At 43.8% G+C, this 21,882-nt stretch overlaps 1 protein-coding gene across 1 annotated transcript in view; it reads right to left on the reverse strand.

Moving 5' to 3' along the window:
- The window catches only part of RNF213 (ring finger protein 213), a gene marked incomplete at both ends in the record, with an annotated part of 109,436 nt that overhangs the window by 20,890 nt on the left and 66,664 nt on the right, over window positions 1–21,882 (reverse strand). The window contains 17 exons of the mRNA XM_079724652.1: window positions 3,674–3,773; window positions 3,873–4,042; window positions 4,762–4,944; window positions 5,058–5,158; window positions 7,588–7,708; window positions 8,277–8,458; window positions 8,799–9,005; window positions 10,214–10,368; window positions 12,142–12,287; window positions 13,048–13,239; window positions 15,676–15,814; window positions 16,071–16,218; window positions 16,770–16,912; window positions 17,424–17,543; window positions 18,844–18,962; window positions 20,066–20,161; window positions 20,572–20,708. Coding sequence (XP_079580778.1) covers window positions 3,674–3,773; window positions 3,873–4,042; window positions 4,762–4,944; window positions 5,058–5,158; window positions 7,588–7,708; window positions 8,277–8,458; window positions 8,799–9,005; window positions 10,214–10,368; window positions 12,142–12,287; window positions 13,048–13,239; window positions 15,676–15,814; window positions 16,071–16,218; window positions 16,770–16,912; window positions 17,424–17,543; window positions 18,844–18,962; window positions 20,066–20,161; window positions 20,572–20,708 — 2,459 coding nt within the window. The remainder of the gene's footprint in view (window positions 1–3,673; window positions 3,774–3,872; window positions 4,043–4,761; window positions 4,945–5,057; window positions 5,159–7,587; window positions 7,709–8,276; window positions 8,459–8,798; window positions 9,006–10,213; window positions 10,369–12,141; window positions 12,288–13,047; window positions 13,240–15,675; window positions 15,815–16,070; window positions 16,219–16,769; window positions 16,913–17,423; window positions 17,544–18,843; window positions 18,963–20,065; window positions 20,162–20,571; window positions 20,709–21,882) is intronic.

Below are 21,882 nucleotides of genomic sequence, written 5' to 3' on the forward strand. Positions count from 1 at the left end.
GTTCAGGTCTAGAAACTCATTTTGCCAAAAAAAAAAAAAAAAAAAAGGTATGTATGTATGTATCTATCTGCCTGTTATCCATCCCCCCTTCCTGTATAATTATATATACATACATACATGTGTATGTATAGTTTGTAACACGATTTTATGAAGAATATTCTAGCACCAACTTGGAGGAATATAAAATTCCCTATTTTAGACTAGCTGTTCTCAAACTTTTTGGCTCCAGGACTCCTTTACAGACTTAAAAATTATTGAGAACCCCAGAGAGCTTTTGTTTCTGTGGATTACATCTATTGATATTTACAGTATTAGAAATTAAAACAGAAAAAATTTGAAAATATTTATCAATTCATTAAAAATAACCATACTAAACTCATTACATATTAACATAAATAATCTTTTTAAAAAGCTTTTCCAAAACAAAAATTCATTAGTAAGAAGAGGGGTACTGTTTTTCACTCCTGCAAATCTCTTTAACACCTGGCTTGACAGAAGTTCACTAGATTCTCAAATCTGCTTCTGCTTCTAATTGGTTGCACTATATTGAGTTATATGAGGAAAATCTGGTCTCACACATTATGTAGCTGGAAAAGGGAGAAATATTTTAGTAGCCTTTTCAGGTAACTGTGAATAATCTCCTTTGACACTACACCAAAACTTGATAAATAATAATTTCTAAAGGTTAGTTGCAATGTGCAATCTGAAACCCTATCAATGCACTTTTCATAGTCAATTACATTAAAATCAAATGGTCTGCCTTGCACTTCAAATGGATTTCTTTTTGATCAATGCAAAATTCTCTGACATCAAGCATCAGTCACTTCAAAAATACCGGTTCACTGAGCTGTGCAGATCTGGCAAATGTTGACACATTTTTATTTTATGATATATTTTTTAAAAACTCACATTCATTATCATCAAAAGGTCTGTAAGTATTAGAAAGCTGATAGGCTCCCGGTGGAAGATACAAGTTTTCCAAATTTTTATTTTAATTTTTTTTAATGTATTTATTTTTTTGGCCACACTGCATGGCTTGCAGGATCTTAGTTCCCCAACCAGGGATTGAACCCAGGCCCCTGGCAATGAAAGCGTGGAGCCCTAACCACTGACCTACCAGAGAATTCCTGCCAAAATTTTAGTATTTGCTTAAAAGCTTGAATTTTATCATTAGCAACAAAACCATCAGTTCTCTTCCTTGATGTGACAGGCTCACATCACTTGGTTTCAGGAAAACACCTGCCAAATGCCCAAGTCTGAATAAGTGTTGTTTGTCAGTCATTCTTTCAAGTACAAGTGGTATTCCATAAAAAAAGCAGCCAAGTTAGCATGTAACTCAAAAACCACATGAGTGGTTTTCCTTGAGATAACCCTGTACCTTGGTGTGCAGCCGGAGTGCTTTCTGTGCATCTCTCATTTCAACAGAATATTAAATAGTCATATCCTCAAAGGTGGAGATTTAGTAAAATTAAGAATTTTTATAGCTTCGTCAAGGACATTAAGTGAAATTGGCATTTTTAAAAACTGTATGTGCTTGCTGCTGACGGAAACAATGGCCAATACCAGGGTTTTCCTCATGCTAAGATGCTAGCACATTCACCCTTCATTACTTTAGTAACATCAGTGTAAATGTCAACATGTTGAAAAAGCCAGATAATATCTTAGTGTTATTTGTAGTCTCATCAATGTTGTCCCCCACACGGGTCTGCCTAAAGAATGGATGCCTACATTTCCACAAAGTATGTCTAAGTCTGGTCTGAGTGATTTTTTTTTCTTTTTGGCTGCGTTGGGTCTTCATTGCTGTGCACAGGCTTTCTCCAGTTGTGGTGAGTGGGTTTCTCATTGCGGGGGCTTCTCTTGTTGCAGAGCACAGGCTCTAGGCGCGTGGGCTCAGTAGTTGTGGCTCACAGGCTCTAGAGCGCAGGCTCAGTAGTTATTGCACACGGGCTTAGTTGCTCCATGGCATGTGGGATCTTCCCGGACCAGGGCTCGAACCCATGCCCCCTGCACTGGCAGGCGGATTCTTAACCACTGCGCCACCAGGGAAGCCCCTGACTGATTCTTAATACACGAAAATACTCGAATCACAAAAGTAACGACACAAACAAGTATTTCTCAACCCAGGGAATGACAATGCAGATTTTTAAATTGTGTTTTATGTCTCAAGATTTTTATTTCAAAATCAGTTCTGTAAATTTTACTCTCTAAATATTTCAAAACAAAGTGTTTACCTTTAAGCATTGTTTGTTCTCATGTTAATGTGTCTACACTATATGTCAAGAGGTATGCATGTTGATGATACTGTTCCCTTTCTCTAAGCAAAGAGATTCAAATGAATACAGATTTCACACATTTACCAAAATTGATAAAAATCACAGAATATCAAAAGAGGCTCTTCTCACATCTCAAGTCAACTCTTTCCATGGATGCCTTAAAAGCCATTTTCAGGTATAGTAAGATACTAGTTCTGTAAGAAAATGTATTTTATTTGAAAATCCTCCAGGAATCCTGTTTGAAAAAACTATTTCACAAATAATGGGGGGAAAAAATAGAAGCAAAATAAAATGTCCGTGGACAGGGCTGCAGCAGATCCATGCTTAAATGTAAATCTAATCTCCATCCTGAGTCACCTTTCAGACATTTAAGTTAGAAACAGTTGTTTCTATTGGAACTTTTCTTACAGCATCTTGATTTTCCCATCACCTCAAGGTGTATTCTATCAAGTCAGAACACAGGCTGAGGATACCAAGTATCTTCCAAAAGAGCCTCTGAATACAGATCAGCTTTCTTTCTTTCTCTCTCGCTCTTTCTTTCTTTCATTTTTGGCTGCGTTGGGTCTTTGTTGTTGTGCACGGGCTTTCTCTAGTTGTGGCGAGCAGGGGCTACTCTTTGTTGCGGTGCACAGGCTTCTCATTGCAGTGGCTTCTTTTGTTGCGGAGCACGGGCTCTAGGCACACGGGCTTCAGTAGCTGTGGCACGCAGGCTCAGTGGTTGTGGCTCGTGGGCTCTAGAGCGCAGGCTCAAGTAGTTGTGGTGCACAGGCTTAGCTGCTCTGCAGCATGTGGGATCTTCCCGGACCAGGGCTTGAACCCGTGTCCCCTGCATTGGCAGGTGGACTCTTAACCACTGCTCCACCAGGGAAGCCCCCTACAGATCAGCTTTCTAAGAATGTTCTAAAATAGCATAATTTGACAAGACCGTTGAGCTGACGCACCACATGGGCTTCTCTGTTCATTTATAGAATCAGAGAAACTTAAGAGCTGAAGCAAAACTTAGACAACATCAAGGGCAAGGAGGGTGAGGGGAGATTCTAACTTATCATCCAAAAAAAACACAAAACTTTGTAGCTGTGGAACTGAGATGAGAACCGCAGATTCCTGACTCCCGGCTTCCCGCGTGTGTCACGACACCTTGCACCCTTCCCCCAAATCTGTCTTCTTCTTCCTAACCATGTGCTTGTAGGCAGACTGAACTCATAGCCAGTATGTGAATATGTCAAGGACACAACCCATACAGATAAAGGAACAAGGGGGTCTCTTGCTGAAAAAGCTTCCCCAAATCATGAACTAGCTACAGGTTCTGCAAAGAATGCTTGGCAGCAAAGAAAAAGCCACGAGGAGAATAAAAAGAAGTCAAGGCATGCTAGAGGCAACTCCACGTTCGTGGTGCTCACCTGTACTTCAAAAGCAGTTTCAGTACCACTGAGCGGATGACAGGGGTCTTATCCACAACATCAGCAAAAGGAGAAAGAGATTTTGTGTGTTCACGGCGTCCTTAAACCAGAAGGAGAAAGGTAGATCATCGTTCACATCAGACGTAAAGAGTGAGATGAAGAACTGAATTTTTAAGTCTATAGGAAGAAAACCACTCACTTTGGGAAGCCTCTCGAAAGAGCTCCTTCTCTACAAAGAGTAAAGACAGCAGAATATCGACCACATCCTTCTGAGGTGGAGAATTGTCTTTGAAGCACATGGTGGAAACTAGGTCCACAAAGAAACTATTGCACATCTGCCGGAAGCGAGCATGTTTCTCGATGACCTCCCTTAGGAATCGTTGAAAACCACGGTCAAAAGGCTTGTAGAATGTGTTCCAGAATCCCTCCCTACAGAGTGCTTTGGGATTTGGACAGCATTTTTTTTTTTTTAATTAAAAGATGCAAGTATCTCCTTACATTGATTGGAACCAATCTCCAAAACTGCAGACAGTACATACACTTGGCTCTTTTGAGAAACACTTTGATCATTTGGACCATCTAGCAATAGTCTTCATATCCCAAGAGTTTCTCAAAGATCCCATCCACTGGGCTTGTCTTGTGCTCCGCTTTCAGGAGGCATCAGAATGGAGGAAAACCGGAAGGAAAACCAACCACTTAGGCTAATTTTAACTACTGCCCTGAAAGGCACTTAGCCAGGTAAGAGCTAGCTTTATCCTCAGGACATAGAACATGGATGGAATTTACATATCAAGAGGATAAACCAGTTGCATCTAAATTCTTTGGGTCACTTGTGATGGCTTTATTTAGTTTACGACTTTCTGGTTTATTTCCTCTAATTTTTCTATCTCCCTAATCTGTATACATGTATGTCTTGAGGAGAGGATAATTTTCAGATACTAGGTGTTTATAAAGGTACATAAGTAGTTAGTTGTCTTTCTTAGAACACTTCTCTGTCAGGCTTTCTAAGATTAATATATTTCTGAATACTGTATTTGCAAAAAAGGAAGAAAAAAGAGGAAGCTTTCTCAAGAGAAAGGGTGTTTTACCGGTGCTCCTGGGAAACAGAAGGAGAGAAGCTGTCTGGCAAGTCAGTTAAACAATAAGGGCATCCCATGTGCCCTTGGGTGAGGTGAACTTTGACGCAGCGCTCGCAGAATACATGGTCACAGGGCAGGCAGACAGGATCCTGTGCATCTCCCAGGCAGATGGGGCACGGCTTCACCCCAAACCTAGAAGCCAAGAAGGGTGACCAATTCTGAAGCAGAGAAGCTGGCCGTGAGAAGCAAAAAATACAAAATGTTCTGAATTCTCTCCCTTGCAGATCCCAAACCCAAGATCTCACCTGGTGAGGCTCCTGCTGACCTGGTTCTTACATTTACAAAGAGTGGTCATCACTGCGACGAAAGGCCTGTGAGTCTTGATGTCAGAGTCCTCTTGCAGGCACTGAAGGAGAAAGGCAGCGGGAGGAGGAGGGAAGCTAATTAGCAGTGAGGAAGGGCAGGAGTCAGCCAGGCAACAAAGGCAACAAAACACAACATCCCCTCTGCTGCTGGCGAAGCTGGGCAGTTAGGGCTCTGGTGTCTGCAGTGCAAGGCTTTTTAAAATTTATTTAGCAGTTTCTTTAACTTTGAATGCCCTTTGTGACTATGCTGCTTTGGGGAGAAGGTTGATATTCTCGGCTTCTGATTTTTCCCCCTTCCTTTTTTTCTTTTAAGGTCTATCCCCCTCCTCCCGTTATGAGCTATTTCAAGCTATAAAGGATAATATAATGACCATCTGCATATCAACCAAACTTTAAGTAATCATAGCATTTTTTTTGGAATATATGTTTTATCAGTTTCTAAAGAAACAAAACGTTACAGGTGCAGCTTCAACTCCAAGTGTATCCTTTTCTGATCATATTTCCATCCCCCACCCTCCACCCAGCCCCAGAGAATCACATTCCTAAATTCCCACTTCCACTAGATTTGGATGCATGCATAAAAATCTTGTTGCTTTGAATGTTGTAAACTTTCTATCAGGGACATCACACTGTACCTAAGCTTCTGCAACTTGCTTTTTTTGTTGATACAAGTAGGTTCAGATCATTCATGTTAACTGCTGTATGGTACTTGTTCATACTGGTCACCTGTTTTCCCATTAATGGACATTTAGAATGTTCCCAATTTCCTGCAATTACAAACATTTCTGCACCCAACATTCTTCCATGTGTCTGAGTACAAATGGGAAAATTCTCTAGGATATATATTTAGAAGTGGAAACACTGTTTTTTAGGAAATGCACATCTTTAATGATATAAGATAGTGAGTTGAATGGGTGTGATCTGGGAATTTTCTGGTTAGGTATAATGTTTGCTATAGATGTTTTTCTATTAGGTATACCCCTTGGGCATTATCCGCTGAAGGAGAGTTCCTTTCTATTCCTAATTTGGCAAGAGTATCTTTGTACCAAATTATAAATTTTATCAAATGCTTTTTCTGCACCTTTGGAAATAATCGTTTGGAGTTTTTCTTTTAATTTGTTACATAACTGATGACACTTATCGATTTTATGATTTTGAGCTATCCTTGAATTCCCAGGATTAATCTTACTTGGCAATGATATTAGTTTTTAATACCCTGCTAAATTTGATCTGTTAATCAAAAGATTGAAAAAAGGCCAAAGGACTTGAATAGACATTTTCCAAAGAAGATATACAAATAGGCAATAAGCACATGAAAAAATGCTCAACATCACTAGTCATTAGGGAAATACAAATCAAAAACCACAATGAGATATCACTTCATACCCATTAGGAGGGCTATTATTTACAAAAATGGAAAATAACAAGTGTTAGCGGGGATGTGGAGAAATTGGAGCCCTGGGGCATTGCTGGTGGGGAAGTAAAATGGTGTGGCAACCGTGGAAAACAGTATGGTGATTCCTCAAAACGTCAAACATAGAATTACCATATGATTCAGCAATTCCACTCTTAAGTACACGCCCCCAAAAATTAAAAGTAGTGACTCAAACAGATACTTGTACACCCAGGTTCAGAGCAGCATTATTTACGATCATCAAAAGGTGGAAACAACCCAGATGTCCATTAACAGAAGGATGGATAAACAGAATGTGCTCTATCCATACAGTGGAATCTTATTTAGCTTTAAAAAGGAAGGAAATTCTGACACCTGCTACAATGTGGATAAACCTTGAGAACATGATGCTTAGTGAAATAAGCCAGTCACAAAAGGACATTTCAAAGGCTGTACAGCAAAGCTGCTGGCAGTGCTTGTGTGAGGTTCCCAGTGGGCAGACACTGTCTTCCCTGAGTTGCCACTGATGCTGAAAGGACAGTCACTTTTTCTACAAGGTACTATCCTGTGTGTCACCAACTTTATAAAGGGTGTAGAGGGGCAGAGACATGGGCTTCCTGTCCCCTTGGTCCCACCGACAACACTGTGTTTGGAAGTCCACAGGCCCAGTGGCATTCTCCTACACCCCCATCTTCCTGACTGTGGCAGTGGGAAGCAACTCTCTCCGCGGCTGCTGGTTTGGTCTGGGGCCACTGGAGGCCTGGCTGGAGCCCACCCTTCAGTCCTCCCAAAGGTTTCCCAAGTGTACTTACTGCATGAATAGTTCCTTTTCCTGCAAGGAACCCTAAATGACACACCCTGACTTAACATTCAGGAGAGGGTAAATATTAAAATATTAAATACCAAAATTTTAGTGACCTATGTGATGAAATCACTTTCCTTCGCACTTCTAGATAAAACTCTCAGAGCAGAAAGGGGATATACCACCAAGATGATAAAAGTCAGGTCACATCTCAATTGTTCTTTGTCTTACAAAGAGGCAGACCAGTGCCTGACTGGCCAAGCCTTCGCGCTCACCTTGTTCAGCAAGAAGACATACTCTGTCACCAGCTTGCGCAGCTCGGGAATATAGTTCTCGGTCCCCAGGAGCACATGCTCCACAAAGAGCGCAATGGAGAAAATGCGATTCCAGTGGGTTCTGTCGAGAGAGGGGGTCCCTCACTCAGCTCTGACAAAAGCGCCTGAGACAAATGAAGAGGGGCAGGGAGGCAGTTCCAAGGCACAGGAGTTGAAAGATAAGAAAAGGACCGGGCATGAAGGTGGGTGAAAGAATTAGGTAGAAGCCCTTTGTGATGTGCTCCCTGACCTCCACACACTTTGTCTCTTTCCGCCCCTCCCCTCAGACTCTCAGCTGGGACATCTCAAGTTCTGCGCCTCTGCCTGTGTCCAGTGAGTCCCACCTCGCCCTTAAAGGCCAGCACAGGACTTGTCCCCTGGGAAGTCTACCCTGTGTGTTCCCTCTCTGCTGCCCTGCTGGGGTCCTTTGCAGCTGCTGCTTCTCCCTCAGGATCATCATAATCTGCTCACCTTTTCATCACCCCCATCACTCCACGCACTCCCTGAAAGTACAGCTCTCTAAGATCAAAACGATGCCTGGCGTTTAGTAAGGGTTCAAGAGACGTTAAAGAATGAATGAGGACAGGCCCACTTCCTGTGGCAGGAGCATCTGCTCTCTCCCTGACGTGCCCGGGACTCCTGGGTCTCACCTGACGTCCCTGATGACGGCTCTGGTCACCATCCCGCTGCCCTGCAAGTACCCATCTGAGCAGAGGAGCTCCAGCGGCATGCAAAGATTCTTCACCGTCTGTAACCAAGCTTGGGGACTGGGCTTCAGGAGGCTTTCTGTCAGCCTTTCAGCACAGGCCACTGCTGCGAACACATCCAGACTCTGGGGGGCAGAGAACACGCCCGTGACTGAGCAGCCTGTCCCCCGACCCCCACTGGGCTGCTCTAACCATTAAGTCGGAGGCCCTGGCTGTTAGCCCAGTGTGTTCTTGTGTTCCAGGCTTGTAGCTTCACCTTTCATTGTCTTGGGATCTAGGAAGCGTGAGTTACATGCGTTCTAACTGAGGAGTCACACTGACATGTGTGCCCCATGAAGATGTTTCCCATTTGGAACGTGGTCCATAAGCTTTCCCTTCCCAGGGCGGTGGTGGGAGCAACCGCCCACTCGCTTGAGGAGGCCAAGCCTGGCTGCAGGCACGTGATGTCCCTAAGAGGGGCCATACCATCTCATGTCCGGCCCAGCTGTGGTTCCAGGTGCCTTCTGTAAGGCTCTGTAGAACTGGGGGATAGATGGTCAAGATCCTGGAAAAGTTCTGTAGCCGGCTCCTGAAATGCTGGTAGGCAAGGTGCACGGACGGTAAGGAGATCTCTTCCGCTGGCCTTCCTGCCTTCAGCTGATTGATGCAGGACCCCAGAGCCATCTGCAGAACCTGGGATGAGAAACAAGCTTTTACTATATACTTGTAAATTATTTTTTTAAAAAGATACACTTTCCTTGTGGGAAACCAGAACTATTCAAAAATGACAAAAAGAAAATTAAAAACCATGCACACTATTAGTATCCCTCGTTTACTTTTTGGTGTCATCCCTTCTAGACGTTTTTGGATCCATACCTCTTCTCCCTGTGGTCCCCAAATTAGGGTCATAGAGTATTCCTGATTTTTTTCCACTTTACTTTACAAGCATTTCTCTATCACGAGCATGCTCGAAGACATCGTTTTTAATGGCTGCGCAATAACCAGTCAAATGGCTGTACAAATATTTGTCCAACCCTTATTTTAAGACAATTACATTGTTTCTAATTTTCTGTTTTTAGAAATAAAACTGCAAAGAACATTCCCGTGAATAAAATATTTGTCCATGTCTCCGACAACGTTCTCAGGACAGAATCACCAGTTCAGATTTTGTGAAGTTCTTCATTCATCCCGACAGATGGTTTTCCAGAAGCACCATGCCGTTCACACCGCCACTGGCAATGGAGGAACTCCTGGCTGTTTTAAAAACCAGTTTTGCCACAAGAACAAGTAAAGATCGTATCTAAAAGTTGTTCACGCCTTGTTGATTTACTAGTGAGGCTGAGCACTTTTTCCAGTGTTTTCTGGACATCTGTATAATTATTCTGTTAATAGTTAATTGATAACTTTCACTCATTTTTAAAAATTAGGAGATTTTCTTATTGTATCCTAAGAATACTTTATTAACCCTTAATCATGTTGGTTGTAAGTATGTTTTCCTCAGATCTGTTAGTTTCCTTTTTTAGGTACTGAAGTTTGACATCTTCAATATTTCCATTGAAATTTTAGTTATTATTATTATTATTACCTTGCTGTGATCAGTTAAATATTTACCTAAGTTTCTTCAAGAAAAATTAAACATTTAAAAAGAAGGTGTCACAGGAAATCAGAGGTCTTCTTCCTGTTAATAAAAGCTCCATGTTTTAGGGGCACTGGTCAGTGGGCTAAGCATCCAGCCCCAAGGGTTCTGAGGGTGTGAGTGGCATTTTCTCATACCACCACTGTCCTCTTGGACCACATTCTGTTCCACGAACACTACAGCTCCAGTAGTTGAGGAAAAGTTCCCATGTTGGCATCTTGTCCACGTTATACCAGCCTCACCCTGCCCCCTAGTCAGTACTTACGTTTAACTGTTCCCAAGTGGACACTCTCATGGTCAAGAGAAGGAAGTCCTTCAGGTAGCACTGAAGAAGTTCCTGCCGCTGGTCTACAGTGAGCTGAGCAAGAAACCTGCCCAGTGAGGTCTGCTGAAAGAGCTCCACTAACTTCTCTGCCAGTCCTGCCGGGGGTGGGTGAGGGGGGAGATGGAGAACGGCTTGGGGTGAGGATGTTGACCATGACTCCCTTTACCCGCCGAATGCAGGGACATGGACATGGTTCTAATAAGGCTGCCTTTTTTTTTTTTTTTTTGCTGTATGCGGGCCTCTCACTGTTGTGGCCTCTCCCGTTGCGGAGCACAGGCTCCGGATGCGCAGGCTCAGCAGCCATGGCTCATGGGCCCAGCCGCTCCGTGGCATATGGGATCCTCCCGGACCGGGGCACGAACCGGTATCCCCTGCATCGGCAGGCGGACTCTCAACCACTGCGCCACCAGGGAGGCCCAAGGCTGCCTTTTTAATCATCATTTTTTATCATCATTTCTGGACACTTTAGATATCTTCCCAGTGGAATAACAGAAACAAAGTCAGAAGGAATGTTCCATTCCGGTCATAAAAGCCTAGCCAGCCCCAAAGAGAACACAATCTGGGGTAGACCAAGTTTATTCCTACCAAGTCATAATGTGCTTTGGGAACCCCAGACCCAAGCAAACCAGGGATGAGTGGGTTGCCCTCCAGGGGCTGGGGTCATATGCTGCTCAAACCAAAAAGATCTGCCTTCTAGTGGATGGGGTGCTGGCCCCCGAGTCATATGCTATTATAGAAATGTAGGGTCAGTTAGGATATGGTATGAGAAAGAGAAATACTCTCTCTTCAGGAGAGAGACTGCTTCAGGTTTGTTCAGGAAGAGTGGCAGAATGCTTACCTAGAAAAATAAGTTCATCTTCAAGTATTTTGACCAGTATTTTTTTTTTTTTTTTTTTGCGGTATGCGGGCCTCTCACTGTTGTGGCCTCTCCCGTTGCGGAGCACAGGCTCCGGACGCACAGGCTCAGCGGCCATGGCTCACAGGCCTAGCCGCTCCGCGGCATGTGGGATCTTCCCGGACCGGGGCACGAACCCGTATCCCCTGCATCGGCAGGTGGACTCTCAACCACTGTGCCGCCAGGGAAGCCCTGACCAGTATTTTTTTTAAGAAATCTTTCCTTTTTTAAAAACATTGAAATATAGTTGATATATCATGTGATGTTAGTTTCAGTGATTTGACATCTGCCTACCTTATGAAATGATTACCACAAGTCTAGTAGCCATCTTTGTCCTGTATTTTTAAAAAGCAGTACTATACATAAACTTTGAAAAGATTACTTCATAGGGGCTTCCCTGGTGGTGCAGTGGTTGAGAGTCTGCCTGCAGATGCAGGGGACGTGGGTTCATGCCCCGGTCCGGGAAGATCCCACATGCCGCGGAGCGGCTGGGCCCGTGAGCTATGGCCGCTGAGCCTGAGCATCCAGAGCCTGTGCTCCGTAACGGGAGAGGCCACAGCAGTGAGAGGCCCGCGTACCGAAAAAATAAAATAAAATAAAATAAATTAAAGATTTAACAGCCCATTCTGCAGAGAGCAAAACATTAAAAAAAAAAAAAAAAAAGATTACTTCATGTATGAAAGATGACTTTCCCAAAAGTGCTGTGTGACCACTGGTTTTCCTGGAATGTCTGCGGCCAGACTACTTGGCACGTGACAACAGAGCAAGGTGCCCTGTGACTCAGGCTCAGTTTGGGCAAAGGTATTACTCTACTCTGGTCACTGGCAGTTGCTGAGAAGGGCCCAGCTGGGGACATCTTGAGTCCTTGTGCCTTAGTTGCCCACGGAACTCAGAATGGGGGTGACCACCTATGACAGGGTAGCAGGGTCTCCTCCTGCCAGAACATGTCCCCTCCCACCATCGCTGGGCTCACCTTCATCTCTCGTGATGTACTGAGTGTGGACCCACAGCTCCTCCAGATAGTCCTTGATTCTCCAGCTAAACGGGACACTGTTGGAAGTGTCCTCCGAGAAGTTCATGTAGTTCTGCACCATGATGTAGGACATCTCCCCTTTAGACCTGCAATCGGCCAAACAAGGACCAAGAATGTGGTTAGTGAGACGCCGCTCAAGACACAAGACAAGATCCACTCCTGATGCCAATTCCTCTCCATCCTTAAGAACTGGGAGGCTTAGTGGGCTACAAAGACAGTCCCCTGGTCTATTGAACAGCTCAGCTTTATGTTATAAAGGAACTCAAGGATGATCTTATGTCACCTCTTGGTTTAACAGACAAAACAAAAACAAACCATGGCTGGAAGGGGTCAAGTAGGTTGCTTGGAAGTCTTGGGCAGAACCAGTCTGGTGGCATCTGAACCCACCCTTACCCTATACCTAGGCAAAGAGAATCGAAGCCCCCTGAAATCCAAACAGGAAGGTTCTGGCAGGCCAGCTGAGCTTGAGTTACACAAGATCGGGTCTAGGGATAGGCTTTGTGGTTCCCGCCATTGGCAGGAGGAGCAGGAAAATCAACACAAACGCTCTCCTATGTGCAGCTTCGCCAGTGTAGACGAGGTGGAAGCTGGCCATTTTAACTGCAAAGGGTGCTCTGAGAACAGGGAAATGAGGAAAGCTGAGAATGAAACAAGTATTTCTCAGAACTCGCATCAACTCTTTTGTTACTGTAATGCCATGACCCTTCAGGCTACAAAAAGAGCCAACTTAAATGTGATTCTAAAACCCGTAACTATATTTCATCAAACACCTGGGAGAGCCTATTAAGTTTGTTGCTATGTTATGGGTTTTCTTCCCTTCCCACGAGAAGAAAGTCTTCTATTCACCTTGTATCATTTGCCACAAGAGGAATGTTCAGAAGCTTAACGTCACTGAAAATAAACATCCAAAGATCTCTTGCCCAGGACGGAGAATGTGGGTTGGCCAGCAGCTCAAGGTTGCCATCTCTGTCCATGAAAGATATCATGCTCGCCAGGAGGGGAGTCACAGCACCCTGGACCCGCTTCCAGATGGTCTGCCTATGTGTGGGAGAGAAGCAGGCCTGCTCAGGTTTGAGGGACCACAGATCACACTGGGATGCCTGCATCCTTTTCACATTTTGTGCCTTCTTGGCAGTAACAAAACATCTGCTCTACTACTCCTACACTGTAGCTGTGTTTGTCATGTTGTTTACATCATTTTTAAGTACTAGAAGAGAGACTTATAAATTGAAATAGGATTAGAGGCAGAACTGGAAAGGTCCTTAATTCTACCTATAATAAACTGGAATTAGTTCGTTGAAAAGGCCAAGTAGTATTTGTTTTATTTTGTTATATAGCTGTTTTCCAGAACAAGTCCTCCAGGCTCTATAAATAAAGAAAATAATGACCAAATACATTTGAAAAAAATGTTATTTTAAGAAAAAAAAAAAATCAGTTGGGAATAGAATATAATAAAGAGACCAAAGTAAATTCATTCCAGGTATGTTAAACAAGAAAGCATATCTTTATCTAGAACTTAGTTTTCATTGTTGATGGTTTTGTACATTAGATCTGAATATTTATATATACGTATATACACATATATATATAAACTTGACTGCTTATGTTAACTCATACACTTACAATTATATTTAGTAATAAAATATATTTTATTTTATAAAAATAAAATATATTTTATTTAATAAAAATAAACTTAAGTCATTTAAAAATTCTTATGGTAAGGCCAAAGAAATCTACTACTAGGTAATGAATATTGGGGAGAAAAATGCATGTTCCATTTTGAAAAGAAAAAGAAATACTTTTTAAAAATATTGAACCAGAAATGTGCAGAAAACTGTGAGAGTGAAAGGTAAAAGCTGGCTGCAGGGAGAAATGGGGGAGGCTGTACCTGGTCACGTGTGCAGACTTTGGGTGCTGGAAAACCCCTAGTAGAGTCATCCCTCCATACCCATAAGGGGTTGGTTCCAGGACCCTGACAGATACAAAATCTGAGGATGCTCAAGTCCCTTATATAAAATGGTGTAGCATTTGCATATAACCGACGTACATCCTCCTTTACACTTTAAATCATCCTTAGATTACTTATAACACCTAATACAAAGTCAACACTATGTAAACTGTTGTAAATACAAGGTAAATGCTATGTAGATAGTTGCCAGCATGTGGTAAATTCAAGTTTCACTTTTTGGAACTTTCTGGATTTTTTTTTTTCCTGAATATTTTTGGCCCACAGTTGGTTGAATCTGTGGATTTGGAACCCGAGGATATGGAGGGCTGACTGTGTAAAGACTATCCCAATTTGGATTATTTAATGCCAAGAGGACAAATGACTGAAATCCAAAACACATGGACGGTGCGCAGTTAGCTTCCAAAGCCTTGTGAGAACGGGCCAGCAGGCCCCAGAGCTCCACCTAGACTCAGATGTTGGTTGGATCCCATGGTGGCCCCTGAGTACAAGGAGGCCAGTCCCGATGCAGAGCAAACAGCAGAGCAGTGACAAGCGGGGCCACCCTTGCCACTTTGAACACCCTTTGAACACAGGCAAATGTGGGAAGTTCAGTAAGTGAAGGGGTGGTGTCAAGAGTACATTGAAAACACAGATTTTAAGAAGCATTTATGTAAAATCAAGCATTTAGTAAAATCCATACAGAGGAGCCAAGGGAAATGAAAATAATTCTAGGTCCAAATCTAATCTTATAAAGTTCCTTCAGAAGGTACAATTAAGAAAGAAATGAAGGCTAACTACAGAACATAGAAGCAGAAAAACCCTACAGTCACAAACCCAGCATCAATAAGCTCACATGGTCCATTCAACCCACGTGTCCCTCGTGCCAACGGCATGAAGGCGACACACCCTTGCTGAATCCAAGCCTCCGGATGAGTTAACCTTTCTCTCAGAGATGAAGAAACTGAGGGCCAGGGTGGTGAAGTCACAGGTCTAAGACGACCCTGACGACAGGGGTGGGTGGAATCTTCCATTTGGGATCCAGAGCAAGTGCCCCCTGCCTCAGCCACAAAGGTTGTCATGGGCTAGTCTTGAAAACAATGTCAAGTTTTGCAGAAAAAGAACCAGGGACAACAAATGAATACTCCGGGTCTTATTTTTGTAGTTATCAAATAACTTCACGCAGGAGCCCTGGGAAAACAACTTCGCTTCCCTCCCTTAATTTACTAACCTGAAAAGGCGCCCATTTCTATGGTAATGGACATGCTGGTACAAGTTTACATCCAACAAGGACAGATGTTCTGGGTTGTTTTGTTTTGTTTTGTGTTATGAAAAAATTTAAACTCACACAAAAGTAGAGAAAAGAGTCTGGCAAACCCCATGTAACTGCCACCCAGACCATCTTGTGCTCTGGGGAAAAAATATTGACAGCTCTGAATTTCTCAGAGGTTTGGAGAGAAGCTTCTCCTCGGCTGGGAGAGCCATGCGTCCACCCCCCAGCCAGCCCTGGTTTCCCTTCACAGCAGTACCTGAACGTGCCGGCTTCCTGCAGAGTGTCCTGATTGGAGGCTTCCCTCACCACCCAGTCCTTCACATTGTAGAGGTAGTTCTCTTCTTGCTTCTTTAAAAGGACACAGAGGCGCATCTTGGCGACCCGTAAGAAAGCGGCTATGGAAAAGTAGAGCAGATGGGCACTCAGCACATCCCCGGGCACCGAGTGGTAGGCTCTGCATCCCTGACCCGCCCCAGCAGGAGGGTAAGCCCGTTTCCTTTGGGCAGGCCAAGTCTACAGAAATCCCAGAGGTGCACTTAGATTCCCAGGGGCCCAGCTGCTTCTGGGAGCCACAGAAAGCTGCAGTGGGGGGATGATTCATGGTCCAAAGAAGAAGCCCAGGCTGGGGTGCGGGCAAGAGGGGCCCCACACCTCTGTACTCGCCATCTTCGTCTAGGAGGCTGAGGAGGATGGACACCCTCCGCATGCTGCGCTGACAACCCTCGTTCTGGTCTCTGAGCATGCCCACGGCGCCCTGGATACAGCTTCTCAGCAGCCTGGTGGTGTCCAGGATCTGCGTCTGTTGACAGAGACAATCAAACCTTCCATTTCTGTCACTTACAAGTCAGGAGAAGCCAGGCGACACATGGGAGACAAGGTCTAAGCGCCTGCGTGCAGGGGGCACAGTGTTCCTCCTGCCCAAGCTCCCGCCACGTGCTTTTGCCAAGTTCCCCTTAGAACCACTGTGAGGGAATTCCCTGGCAGTCCGGTGGTTAAGGCTCCGGCACTTTCACTGCTGTGGGCCTGGGTTCAATACCTAGTCAGGGAACTAAGATCCTACAACCCACGTGGTGCAGCCAAAAAAAAAAAGGAAACCACTGCAAGATGATCCCGTGTGCCTGGGGACCCTGTCAGTGGTCAAGGATCAGAGCAAAACTGACCAGGGGACACCAGGAAAAGCCAAGGTCAGATCTGGTACTGGTAATTCACCTGCACTTGCAGTGGCGGGGGAGGAGTGTTGGGCTAAGCCCTGGACAGCTGAGTCCACTCCTCAGATCCCTGGGGACAAGTCTAAGGAAGGGCAGCCCAACAGCACGGAGGCTCGGAGGACTAGAAAGAGCAAGAACTCACATCACTTCCTGGTCCAGAGGTCGGGCTGTCCATTGCCTCAGAACTTTCTGTCTCCATTTCCACCTCTGCCACTTCCCCTGATGTAGCCGCCTCAGTTTCCATCACCTCCTCACCATCGTCTTGGGCCCCGTGTTCCACCTCCACTGCAAAGAAGCAAAACAATGGAGTTACTGTTCAGAGGTGGAAGGGGAGCGCTGGCAACAGCCTCTACGTGGCGTGCTGGGGCTCTAACCACTGGGATTTCCCAGGCACCAGCTCAGGGGAGGGTCCCCAAAGGAGAGGCCATCAGTCATGCAGATCAGCCTCTGTTCGCCCACTGGATGTGGTCCACCAGTGCAACCCGAACCTCCGTCCTGGGCTCGGATGGCTGATCCGGGAGTCAGGGCAGACAGAATCTGACATGTTCCACAGGCACCTGCAAAAACCTACCTTTCCTGTGGAAATACTGTCTTCTCCTGGCCTTGGAAAGCAGTAGAGAGTGCCCTCAATTCATCATCACTCAGTTCAGCAAACATGTCCCAAGCTCTTGCTGAGGGGCAGGTGTTGGACCCAAGGGAATGGTAGCCTAAGGTCCCATCCTCGCAGCGCCGCACACACCTCCCGGCAGCCACTCCCACCATCCTGTCTCCCCAAGGACCTTTCCTCCACACTCACACTCAGGCTGATCTTCTGGTTTAAACAGCTGGCTGATGGCCACATCCTGCAATTTAGTCACGTCCGAAACCATGACTGTGGATCTCCGGAGGTCGTCGATGTGTACAGACTGCCACAGCCCTGGGAAAACAAGCCCCAGAAGCTTCCCTGTCTCCTCTGGTTTCTTCCTGTCAGTCATAAGCAGGGATACACTACCAACCCGATGTTTCAACACACTGCGGAATGAACGACTTGTATCCTGAAGTCTAATTCCTTCAACATACACAGGAACCATATAGATATCGTGCTACAGCTGTTAGCAACTTTAGCATAAAAATCCGTTTTAATGAAATGACTACCTTGTAAAAAAGTATTTGAAGAAGGCTTGTGATTCTTTTATAAATTTGTTATTAAACTTGCTGTATCATAATTAGTAGAGGGGTGTGAGACAATGGCAAGCTTTGCCCCCCATTAACTATGAAATTATTAAAGTAAACTGTTATTTGCCTATTTCTAGAATACTAATTTTCTCATACAGGGGATTCCTTGGAGATGTTTTGGGATCAGGTCCAGACCATCACGAAAAAACAAATATTACAATAAATCGAAGCACACAATTTTTTTGGTTTCCCAGTGCCTATAAAAGTTACGTTTACATTATACTGTATTAAGTGTGCAATAGCATTATGTCTCAAAAAACAATGTACATGCCTTAATTAAAAAATACTGTATTGCACACACAAAAACATAAAACAACCAAAAAAATACTGCATTGCTAAAAAATGCTAACCCTCATTGAGCCCTCAGCTAGTCGTAGTAGTAACATCAAAGGTCACTGATCCCACGTCACCATAGAACATATGATAATGAAAATGTTTGAAATATTGCGAGAATTACCAAAATATGACACAGAGACATGAAGTGAGCAAATGCTTTCGGAAAAATGGCACCGATAGACTTGGCACAAACCTTCAATCTGTAAAAAACGCAGTATCCGTGAAGTGTAATAAAGCAAAGTGCAATTAAACGAGGTGTGCCTGTGTAATAAATATTTGGTGGCTCATTCCTCAGGAAAAAAAGAGAGAGAGATTTAAGATAGCATTTCCCCACCCCAGAAGCAGGCATAAAGTATCCATGCATTCATAACACTGTTAGCTGGAACTATCTCTCTGCATTATCCATATAGTAAAAGGTGAGGAACCAGAGATTAATCAAGTGTTTATCGACAAGTGATGAAAGAAATGCTATATGCTGGAACAGCCAGTCCAAAGATGAGTGTTTTTTGCATTAATCAGCAGTAAGAAATCTAAATTGCATCTGAAAAAAATATTGTTGAGATTAATATTAATGTTCCAATGTCAGACTTTGTACATCATAGGACCAAATTAGAAACAACTTAAACATCATTAAACAAACATATTCACTAATATTTTGGTCCTACCTCCATGGGATCCTACATAGGATGTTCCACTTCCCATCCGGGACAGTTTTGTGATGAAATAGACTAAGACATAGTCCTTATTTCCTTGTATCTTGCTGATTTCATTTATAGCAGAATACCTATTTTAAAAACAAACAAGCAAAGACAAAATAAATCAAAACAAAAACCAAGAAAATAAACAAAATGGACGTTGTAAAATGGATGAAAGGGGCTTCCCTGGTGGCGCAGTGGTTGAGAGTCCGCCTGCCGATGCAAGGGACACGGGTTCGTGCCCCGGTCCGGGAGGATCCCGCATGCCACGGAATGGCTGGGCCCGTGAGCCATGGCCGCTGAGCCTGCGCGTCCGGAGCCTGTGCTCCGCAACGGGAGAGGCCACAACAGTGAGAAGCCCGCGTACCGCAAAAAAAAATGGCTGAAGGGTGTCCTCGGAGCGGTCAAGTTCCATCTCATATTTTTTTAGCTTTAAATAGATTTCATACCCTCAAGCTTGTTATCCTCTCTTACAAGAGAATGGGAGCAAGACCTCTCTAAGGAGGCTCATCTCTTTCCCCCATCCTTGCATCCCTCTGCTTTGAAATGGCTTTTTTTTTTTATTGGTCAGGAACCCTATCTTACAATCCTTGATGGGCTTGCTCTGATGCTACTAAGGTAAGGCTGGCGGACCTTTCCATTTCAAGAAACGGAGTTCTGTGAACAGACAACCAATGGCCAAAGACAACCAAGATATGAAATATGGTTTCCAATGCTTTAGAAGGTCCAGAAATTACTTTTACTTTAACATCAAGTAATAAGGGAACGTAGTTAATTCTAAAAGTATCAAATTTCCCCTACAAACAATATAAAGCTGCCCAACAAATACAACTGAAAGCATTTAAATACCATTATGGCCCTTAAACTTGCAATAAATTCATATCATGTAATTTAAAATGAATAATGACCAAATTATGTCTGCTAACATATGTTCCAAGGATACTCTTTTATATCCTGCTAATATTCTGTTATTTACACTTCTTGCATTTGGCTATTTTTGTGTTGCTATGAGCCTTTTCTCTCTTTGTTTCTCTAGTCCACATTTAGAGGAATAAAAAGGGAGAATAATTTTTATTCTTATTTTTATGTTCATTCTGATACTATACAGTTTTCAGGGAAGAAATTCTTTAGGAGCTCCTGAATAAATGTGGAGTTTCCTACGTAGTTTCTGAGAAAAATAACAAAAACATACTTTGCTGAAGCGATGAGCTGAGCACTGTGAATTCCATCTTCAAAATCTGTTTGAATAATGAGGATTTTATAACTGGCTTTGTGAGCTAAGCAGTTTCTGAAAGAAAAGGGAAATTATCCAAGTGAGTTTTCTGTCCTAAAAATTGGTGATAATATTCTCCAAAGTGATGGGAAATAGAAGGGGTATATAGAAAAACTATTCAGGTGGGATTTTCCTCTGCAAGTAAGGTGGGTAGACAATCCAGTGGAGAAAGAAAAAAGCCCCAATAAATGCCTCCCAATGAGGCATAAGGATGCTGGATTCAGAGAGGGCTGTTTTTGCAGAGGATAACAGAGATGAGAAGGACACCTGGAGAATTTAACAACATCCTTTTCAGAGTCACAAGTCAAGGTTCACTAACCAAAACTGGTGAGAACACCAGTGGTTACCATAGCCATACATATGAAATACAAAGTGATGGATCCTGAGGAGGGAGAGGAATGGGAGGGGAAGGCAGGGACCCTCACCGAACTTCCCTGAGGAAGGAGTACTCGGTGTCAAACTGCTGCAGTGACAGGATAGTGAGTTTCAGAGCCCTGTCCTTTACTTCTGATTCTAAAAGTTCACAGTCATGACTGGTTAGCAGTCTGGAGAACGTTGTGATCTGCAAAGGCAGGAAATGCAAATAATTCGCTGGAATGCAAGAAAGGGTTGCATGTCTGCTAGGTTTAGATCCCAGAAACATGAGGATGTTCAGCAAACATCTTCTATGGTCTCCTCAATGTGCAGTTGGTACAAAGATAGAAAAGAATACAAACCTAGTGGAGTTTTCCAAAATGAGGCAGTGCTGAGGTAAACAGAAACTACAGGATCAAACGTATTGGAGAGAAGAGTCACCCTGTCCCTAAGATGCCTTCAAGTCTTCTTCCTAGACTCCAGTGTCTTTTCCTACTTTGGATCCTACTGACAGTTCTGATGATACCTTAGGGCTCAGAACAAATGCCATTTCTCCTTTGCAATCTTACTTCATACTTTCAGATCGAGTTGGCCATTCATGTCCCTTTCTTCCCACAGCTGTTAGCAATTCTCCCCTGCCACTGGATCATACCGCATAGTGCAACAAATACACTCCTTAAGGGCATGCTGATATCCTGGGTCCTGAATTATTATCTCCAGGCTGGCCTTACCACTGTGTTTCCTATTCCTATATCCAACTGCATGATAGTCTACCTAGATGTTACAGGAACATCAAAGCCCATCCCAAATGGAATTCACCACTGCCTCTGCCAAACTTGTTGCTCATACCTAGACTGTGATTAACCAAACTTTTGGTCATCCAAGGAAGAATCCAGGGAGTCATGTCTAGCCTCCTCCATCTCCCAGAGCCCCTATAAGGAATCAGTCATTACCTCTGCCAATCTGCATCCTTACTATGTCTCAATTCCACCCATCCATCCTCTACTTTGACTGAACTGGTACTGCAGCCTCCCTACTGGTCTATCTTTTCTGTGAGTCCTTTATCGGACTTTTTTCCTCCCTCTCTCAGGCAGTGGGACACATCTCCACACACATTTCTCCATCATTCCCCTCTATACAAGGAAGACAAAGCTCCTTGGTGCCACTGACAAGACCCTCCATGAAGTCTCTCCGGCGATATCTCATCCCCATCTCTCAGCACTCGCAGCCTTGAACTTTAAGCTTCATCAGCGTTTAACTCCTGGTTTCCTGCACAGACTGTGTTGTTTTAAACCTTGACATCCTTGCTCAAATAAGGTCCTCTGCCTATAATACCTTCCTAACCATACTTTACAATTAGCTTGACGGTCATCTCTTACTAA

Source organism: Hyperoodon ampullatus, assembly GCF_949752795.1.
Source record: "Hyperoodon ampullatus genome assembly, chromosome: 19".
Lineage (NCBI taxonomy): Eukaryota > Metazoa > Chordata > Mammalia > Artiodactyla > Ziphiidae > Hyperoodon > Hyperoodon ampullatus.